At 42.1% G+C, this 9,164-nt stretch overlaps 1 protein-coding gene across 1 annotated transcript; it reads left to right on the forward strand.

Annotated features, from left to right (window-relative positions):
• Window positions 1–5,482: 5,482 nt before the first annotated feature.
• On the forward strand, window positions 5,483–8,642 carry S100Z (S100 calcium binding protein Z). Its single transcript, XM_005505937.4, has 2 exons — window positions 5,483–6,075; window positions 7,298–8,642. The coding sequence occupies exons 1-2, from the start codon at window positions 5,782–5,784 to the stop codon at window positions 7,454–7,456; spliced, it is 453 nt and encodes a 150-aa protein (XP_005505994.4). The 5' UTR covers window positions 5,483–5,781; the 3' UTR covers window positions 7,457–8,642.
• The last annotated feature ends 522 nt before the right edge of the window (window positions 8,643–9,164 follow it).

Consider the following 9,164-nt stretch of genomic DNA (forward strand, 5'->3'; position numbering starts at 1 on the left):
ACATGAGCCAGTGAAAAACAGCATATCTCAAAAGTGTGGATTTGCCTTAGCAATCAATGAATTTAACACAAAGGGAACTACTGTCTTGGCTTTGTTCAGAAGGTGATGTATTGCCACATACTAGCTCTAATGTGAGCTACCAAAGCCAGCTGGCACTGGGTGTGTTCTCTGGTTATGGTGTGGGGGAGCTGGAGGCGGGAAACTACTCTGTAAGGGGACACCCTGCCTCTAGCTAAGGCACAGATGTCTTCAACTCTGTGTCTACACTGGGGTATTTTACACTATCTTGGTGTCCTTCCTTGGTGTAATTGGTATAGGTAGACTGCATTAAAGTAATAAATGGCTTGTCAGATACACAGCTGGATAGATACACCTGCTTCAGAAGCTTACAAAGAAGAAAGGACTGTATAGCTGGAATATCACTTCAGAACTCCAGTTTAGGGTTAATAAAGGATTTCTAGGTGATTTTCCAGATAGCAATACATTCTTATACAGCTTGATGTTGCCTTCACAGGCTAGTAATGGGCAGTTGCTCACAGTGGGAGGAAATGGTGGCTGATTTTCTGGTAGGGGCAGAAGAGAGGAGTAGGTGGTAACCCAAGTCAATAGCTGAAGTATAGACGGTGCTCCAATTTCTGCCCTAAACAAGTACCACAAGAGAGATGACCACTATGGGAACAAGCAGAGTTCAATGGTCTGGACATTTCAATGAAAAAGCAATTTACATATTTGGAAAAGAAGTGTACAATCTTGTCCAAAACAAGACTGAGCAGAGAATGAGATCATGATACACTTCAGTTGGGCAGCTCTTGAAGTCTAATCCATTAAAAAAGATGCTTACAAGAGTAAACCACCAAATTTAGGCAGTAAAAACTATTAGCAACAGCTTAATAGCTCCTTGCTATTCTTCTGGCTGTGGCATCACAGCAGCCAAAAGAGTCTTGAAGATGTGAACCAGACCTGTGAGGAAAGGAGATGTGCCTGACATAAATGGATAAATCAATCAGCCACCCAGATACAGAAACAAAACACAAATAAAATGCTAAATACTAAAAGTGTACAAATGCTGATTATAACTTAACATGAAATATTTTATAAGTTTTTCAGTCTAATCAAGGGTCTCATCTAGTGTAAGCTTTTTAATGTATAGGATATCTGTCCTTCTGAGCCTTGTGGTGTTCCCCATTGCTTCCTATCACACCTTTTGCGACTTTGGGGGGCACAATATTGATTTAAAACATGTGCATCCCAAGAGCAGTGTGAGCTTGGGGAAAAAAAAAAAAATAAAATATACATATATATATAGGATGTGGGTGGGAGGCTTATTTGCCTTTCCCAGGCAATAATTATTTGAGAAAATATTCCCCACATGCATTCTGGCAAGTGTTGAAAACCAGATGCCCTAAGTATGAGATACTTCCACTTAAGACGACCAGTATTCTACTGTGACTTACAATGTCACTTTTTAGGCTGCTCTGACTCAAAGGCAAACAGTGTTATGTCATCTCAAGATGAGACCACAGCTTCTCCTTCCCAGCTGTGGAGGAAGAAGACTGCTAGCCCAGGCCAGGGGCTGATTGCTGTCACACAGGGCAGAACTCTGCTCAGTTTTCTGGGGAGCAGAGACCAGTGATAAGATTATCTGCCTGTATTCTAACTGGCCAGTGTCCATGTAGGAGGGGAGGAATGGTCCTGTAGAGCCTCCCATCTGGGTGTATGTTACCCCAGTTAAAATTGAAGGAAGCACTCGTAGCTAGTTGAAGCCTTTCTCAGGTTTACACAGCAAGGAACAACGTGTGCCTCTCTCAGCAGCCTCCAGTAAAATCAGATGGCTGACTCATTCTGTAAGCTTAGTATCTATCACTGCTTGAGCAAAGACAGCAAAATTCATCCCTATATAGTTTTTATGCTATGCCAGGTGAAAAATTTGTCTTTCTGCTTCTGACAGCCATTGATTTTGCAGTGCACACTTTAATACTGAAATACTCCTTGGGAGAAGGGCAAAGCTGGAGCAGTCTACAAGGGACAAACACATAACATGACAGGGACACTAAAAAGGGAATTAGATTGGGCAAGTCAGGGGACATACTGCTTTCAAATTTATTTTTGAGTTTGAGTGAGGAGCCAAGACTATTCAAAGGGAATTCATAAAATCAAAGAAGTCAAACTCTTTGTGGTCGTGGTAGGTGGTGCAGAAAGGGCCAATGGCCACAGTTGCAGCTTGGGATGTTCATATTGGTTATTGGGACAAACATCTTCCCCAGGGAGGTAGTGTAGCACTAGAGTAAGTTGCCCAAGAAGTTATGAAACCTCTGTTCTCGGAGTCTTTCAAGATTTAACTGAACAAAGCCATGGCTGATCTGGTCTGGCACTGGTGATCATGTTGTTTTGAGCAAGAGGTGGGACTATACATCTCCAGAGGTGCCTTCCCATAAACAGAGCCACGATTTAACAGGATGTGATGGACAAAATTTGGTCAGGAATGCGGAAAACACCAATCTTCAGGTCTACAGTCCTGATGTAGTCCTACTCCCCCTGTTAACCGTGTGTCTGGTGCTACTCATGTGTTTAGCCTCCTGGAAGCCAGAGTGCAGGGAAGGGCTGATGGGTGAATGGTGGTGGCTGACACAGACTCAGGCCTTGCCCTGATAGAGAAGTGCTCGCAGGCCGCATTGACTTCAGTTATTTTCAGTGCCTATTAGATATCACACAAAACCAGATTGTGCTGGAGTTTTGGATGAAAGATTAAAACCAGTTGATTGATAATAATGGATTTTCAATAGCCTCTGGGACATGCCCTCACAGGAGCTAGGAAATTTCTGCTGTCACTGGAACCACTGGCAGAATTTCACTAGCCAGGGAGGAAAGGGATGGACACAGCAAATTGGATGGACCTCTTAACAAACAAGCTCAGTGCAGCTGTTTCCCATGTATACATAATCCACTAGTGTATAATAGTTTCTTATACAATTAGCTGGAGTGAAATTAGCTGTTGAAAGAGACTGCACAGATTATATCACTGTATAAATTACTGAGCTGATATCCTGGAGATGATAGAGGAAACGCTTCTTTCTGTTGTCCTGAGGATGGCATCTCTGAAAGTTTCTCTCTGCTTCCTGGAAGTTGTACCTCCTGTAGACTCTGGTTAGATAATTCATTTGCAATATTCATCAGCCAGAGGATCAATGTAATATATAGATAAACAGAAGGATTTTATACTTATGTATTGATGCAGTCGTGTTTTTTTTCTGGTTGCAGGTGAAACTGCTGTTGAGTAAATGGCAAAAAAAGCTCAGGATGTTGATGTTTATCTGATTAATATTTCTGAGCAATAGTTATGATCACCAGTGAATTGCAGGCAAGACATAGCCCTGCATGGTTGTGGCTATATAAGAAACTCCATGCTTTTTCTTAGCATCTGAAAAGATGCAGAGAATCCCCAGGATCTGCGTGGGAGAGCTCTGCTGCACCTGATATCACTCATGCTCTTCTCCCATGTGCTGCATACGGTGTAGCTAGATCTTCATGCTTTCTGGAGCACACAGACTCTCTTTGTACAAGACTGGACACCCATTAGCTACCCACACTTACAGAAGACATCTGGAGAGCAACTTTCCTACCCAGCTCTCCTGTGACTCCAGGAGAGATTAGGTATCTCTTGTTGCATATCAACAATTCCAGGCTGTTTTGCATCTGGACTTTTTCTAAAATTTACATCAGCATTGGCTCCCCGAATCCCTGGTGAGCACTCATAACTGCAGTGACGGGAAGTGAAAGTGTATGACCTGTACACAGTATTGTGCATGTCCACAGGGACCTCTAGCCAGAAGGACCTACCTACTGCTTCGGAAACAATGCTCTACACACAGTCACCTCCCATACCACGGGGATGCAGCATTTTTATGTGGCCCCCCTTCCCTCTCCCTTCTTCCAGAAGCACAGCCAAGACCCCTCAGGTTGTGGAGACTTGTCACAATGGCACAAATGAAAAGAAACATCATGTTTGGAGGCAGAGCAGGCAGGCAGAGGGTAGGCTGAGATCTACTGTGGCACTCAAAATTACAAGTTCCTGGATGTTTTCAGAGCTAAAAACAATGCCCATCTCATTCTCTTCACCCCTGGCTGGAATAAAAGAGAGGAAGTGCTGCAGCTCTGTGACCTCTTGCTGTTGATCTGCACGACTGAGCTTGCTGGATGTGCATGTGCAGCAGGTGGGAAGTTTTACTGAGGGAAAGCAAACCTGAAGCAAGCAGTTTTGCATTTCATTTCATGTGGCTGTCATGGTAACTGTGGTTATTTGGTATTTTGGGTGGTAAGTAGGCCCTACCATGGTCAATCTGCTGTTTCTTGCATCCCCCAGCCATTGTACCTGGGGTCAGCAAGTCCCCAGGGTCGGCGCAGGGGAAGCCCTCCTGGGGGAAGATCACTTATTAAAAGAGAGATTCTGAACTGCAGTTGTTGTGCAGGACCAATAAAAATGAAGCCAAGCCTCTTGATCAATGCACACTGAAATTTCAGGCACACCTTCCCCTGAAACAGGCTTCCTTGTTTCTTCCTGAGCACACAGGTGCTACAAGCAAGAATTTCATTCAGAAAGAACCAACGTTTTAGGCATATTGAGACATCTGACCATAAAGGTAAGTGTCTCAAGAGATTTGTGGCAAACTCACCTATAAGACTAGCCCTAGGTACCTAGAATAGAAAGAGTTATTTTTGAAAATGTGGGAAAGTTGTTTTATACTGACTTGGCGATTGTTAGCATTTTCTAATTTTGAACTTCAGGCCCTTGGATAAGCATATTTGTAAAAGGTCAAATTATAAAAACTACTCCGTATGTTCCACACACATCTTCCTGTCCTACCTAGTGAATATTTTAGTGTCCCATTTACAGCAAGTGGTTTTTATTGAACAGAGAAAGCAAAGAGAAAGCAGAGAGAAACAGAAGCCCTGTCATCCTTGTGACAATTATACGTCTGTCTCTACTTGTGTAATCTACCCTCTCAGCCTGATAAACATGAGCCTGTGCACAGGTTTTGAAAGAAAGGTGACCATTGCCTTCTGTGATCAGAGTATTTTCTGGCATATACTTCAACTAGCCTGTAAACCAGGTAAGTCTTGGCCTTTACACAGTGATATTGCTCAGGATGCGAGTCTAACCTTGAATTTTGTTCTGGCTTTTTAATCTCTCTCCTGGGGCTTAATCGACATAATGTTTCCTTTTTGTTTGATTTCTATTTAAGTTATTTTTTGAGTCAGCTACTCAGCAACTAACTGTATTTCCATCATTTTCTTGGTGGTGCTTCCCTGTGTACCTTCTTACTGCATGCTTGACGAATCAAACCCTTGGGGATGCCTAGCTTACATTTGTTTATTCCAGGTAACTTACAGAATAAAAAGGTCAGCCCAAGCAAACACGATAGCATAAATTGAAAGCTGATGCTTCTATCCTTATTACTGGTGCCTTTAACCACCAAAGAAACTGGTGTGGAGCCTTCTTTATAAATGTGCGTACACTCTGGCTGTTGTTATTTGCTAATCTCATTTTCTTGAGTAAAATTTTGAATGAGCAGGTAGGAGGGTGTGCCTTAATTTTCCCTCTGGTTTCAGCTATGGGTACGGGAGGTTTTCTTTAACAGTAGCTTTGCAAAATAGATGCACAGTAGAACAATCCCTTAAATAAAGGCCTTCATTTCCCTTTGCCTTTTTGAAATAATTGCTAGTCAGTTCAGGACGATGCTTTATTTTATGACAGTCTAGCCTTGCTCACACACAGCTGTCAGGATGGATCAACTGAAAATCCATTTTTTCAGTACTGGTAACAATTTCTCTTTTCAGCTAGATCTTCACGCCTTCCCTGAGATCAGTCTTTGGTCTGGCTCCCATGCAATGTCACTGACTCTGAATATTTGCCCCACAGCTCTCCCATTCACTGCTATGTCCACACCACTGGAGGATGCGATGGACACCTTGATCAGGATTTTCCATCACTACTCTGGCAAAGAAGGAGACAGATACAAGCTCAGTAAAGGAGAACTCAAGGAGCTCCTCACCAGTGAGCTCACTGACTTTCTTTCAGTAAGACACAGCCCCCAAACCTCTTGAGTTATTATTTCATGGGTGGGATAAGCAGCTATCTGAGCGTTCAGGAATAGCATCTCCTTCTGCAAGGCATATCCTGCCACAGCATCTCAGATGACAGTTGTCTTTATGGAGCCAGACAGAAGGAGATGGGATCAAATGTCCAGCTTGATAAGTGTGTTTTCAGGGGGTGGTGCAGCCCTGGTGCCGTGCCGTATGCTGCCAGCGGCAGAGCCAGGTGTCTGTGCTCCACTCACTTCTCTGCACTTCTGAGCAGGAGGACAAGGGCAGTCTAGAAGCAGTAGCAAAATGGATGATAAATCAGGCTTTAATCAGTTTTTTGTTTGTTAGTTCATCTTTACTAATGGAGCATAGATAAGTCCTTTGAAGAACTAAATCCAGCAACCGGTTCTTATGAGACAAGAAAGTGGTTTATGCACAAGGACCATAGACACAGTACAGCAGCTTGTGTGCCCTGCAGAGAAGTGCTAAGAAAATCCTTTCAGCAAAAAGCTACTGAGCTGAATATTTCTTTGCATGTTTGTTATGTTCTGCATTACACAGCATGGATGCTTTTTATGAAATAATGACCAGATTCATAGTTGGCTTTCTATATCCTTGTAATTGTAAAAATTGCTGTGGACCCTATCATCACCAGAAGGATTTTTAATTTTTTTTTTTACATTGTATCCTACCCATTTCCTTGAATTGGATTTTCTTCTAATCTTGCTATTGATTTATTATTACAAGATTCACTGTCCTGACTCCCACTGAACACGATGAGTTGCTTGCTAAGCAGAGATCTTCTGAATGTGATGAATGGATGTATAATATGACCACTTATGAAAAGCCTGTTGAAAATCTAAGTACTGTTTGTTAAGGGATGATACAGATAAATACACATTATAGATCCATCTTGTCAAAAGAAATCAGTGCTCAGCAGCTCCTAAAATCTGTTTGGTTCATTTCAGTACCTACTTAGAACCTGTATTCCTTCTAAGAGCTACACTGTCTTTGGTTTCTGTTGTGCATTTTTGGAACTCTGGACCTATGTTTTTATGCTGTGGCTAGTTGTATATTACTATTCAGGTGCATATTTCATGCAGCCCTTTCTTTAGTAGTGCTGGGGCTTGTGATATAGCAGCGGGTTGCACTGCCAGGTGTGTCAGAATTACACATTCAAGACCTGCACAGCTAATTCACTTTTCTTTCTCTTTAGGGCCAAAAGGACTCCCTTCTGGTTGATAAGATCATGAAAGATCTGGACTCCAACAAGGACAACGAAGTGGATTTTAATGAATTTGTCATTCTGGTTGCTGCGTTGACTGTGGCATGCAATGATTTCGTCGAAGAACAGCTAAAGAAAGAGGGATTTTAAAAGTGCTCAATACAGTCTATCTGCTGGCCACAAATGTGAGCAAAGCACACATAGTTATGTCCCTCCTCAGGATTTAGTGAAAGCAAACCATCATCTGTCCAACTGTTACTGCTCTAAGACACTTACAAGGCAGATCACCAACTGGTGTAAGCCGAACCAAAGCCAGTTTACACTACTTAAGATCTGACTTTTAATATTTTCCGTCTTTGTACTGCATGCATCTGTAACATGAATTAATCAGTTGCCCAGGTCAAGGGCTTGGGGTGACAGATCATTTGGCAGGAGTTGAGACATGTATTTCTTAAATGTCACTGGGAAGTAAAAGGCAGAGGGATGTTACTTGTACACTTTCTGAATTGAAAAATTTGGAATGAGGCTTAAAACTTGCAATTTAGTTTTCAGTCATTCTGTAACAACCATATGTTTGCAGCTCAAAAAGAGCAGCTTGTTTTTTGCTCAGCTCTGCTTATTCTAAAGCCCTTTTTAGATGCAGCTCCATAACTCCTCACACTCTTATTTTTCAGATGTGGTCACAGCTGTCTCCTGTCGCCTGAGCAGACAGTACCACTTGCCATTGTTATGGCTTCATTTCCCCCACCTCCCCAGCTTCAAATTTGTTGTGTTGGCGTTACTGCATCCCAGTTGTCCACCTCTTCATTTGCACAAATGAATTTATTCATATGATAATTTATTCAAATACATAGAAAATTTAGTCTGCAAACTGCTCCAAGGGCTGATGGAGGGACTGGGTCTTAAGGGGAAATGTAAATGCCTTCTGCTTTCACTATTCTGGCACCATTAAGAAGAGGGCTTTTAAAGGACCACTTGTGGGGGATTTAATGATCGGATTCTAGCACACAGCTTTGTGGTGTGAGTCATCTTACGGAACAATGATTTCACCTCACGTTGATCCAACCCGCTGTGTGCAAAAGGGGCAGTGGGACCCCATGGCCAGGTGTGGAGAGAGTAGGACAAAGTGTGAACTTGCTTTTGGGTTGCATTAAGAGTACTTCTACACTCCTGTTTGAATTAAGCATACTTCAAAAGCCTTGTGAATCCTCAGCAGCAGGGTGTCATAGCTTTTTTCTTGCAGAGCTCTCTTTGTTCTTTGTTATTTTGTTGATAACTTCAAACTATAATAAAAGGCATCTGAATTAAATGAAGATTTTCTGTTTGGTAAGAGGTTAATAAAAAGCCATCCTCCAAAAAGACATGCCCCGCTAGGCAATATTTGAAGAACACATTTCACTTGTCTCTCCTCCCCAGACCTCTGGATATCATTCAATAAAGACTGTAGTATTTGTATAAAATCATGTATCATTAAGAAGATGTAATTTATTTTAAAAAGGGGCTTTTGTATATTCTAGTAAATATAACAATCCACTTGGCTAACAAAGGGGCCACCACCAAATAATGTCATCCCAGCTAAAAAGGAGACTTGGCAGTGTTGACAGTGCCACAATGTGCTGCCTCTTTAACTCTTCTGTGACAGATGTTGGATTTACAGAAGATCTTCTAGGAGAGCACGGCAGAAAGTATTAAACTGATAACAATTGCACAACTTTTTCCTTCCTGCAGTGTCATGCACTTCAATATCATTGCAGTTGTTGGATCAGGATGTTGGGAGTATCAGCCATAAAAAGTAGGAGTGCTTTTATGACTCCACATAGGTCCTGAACACTGTTGCTACTCTCCAAGCTTTTCTCCT

This window comes from Columba livia, chromosome Z (assembly GCF_036013475.1).
Source record: "Columba livia isolate bColLiv1 breed racing homer chromosome Z, bColLiv1.pat.W.v2, whole genome shotgun sequence".
NCBI lineage: Eukaryota > Metazoa > Chordata > Aves > Columbiformes > Columbidae > Columba > Columba livia.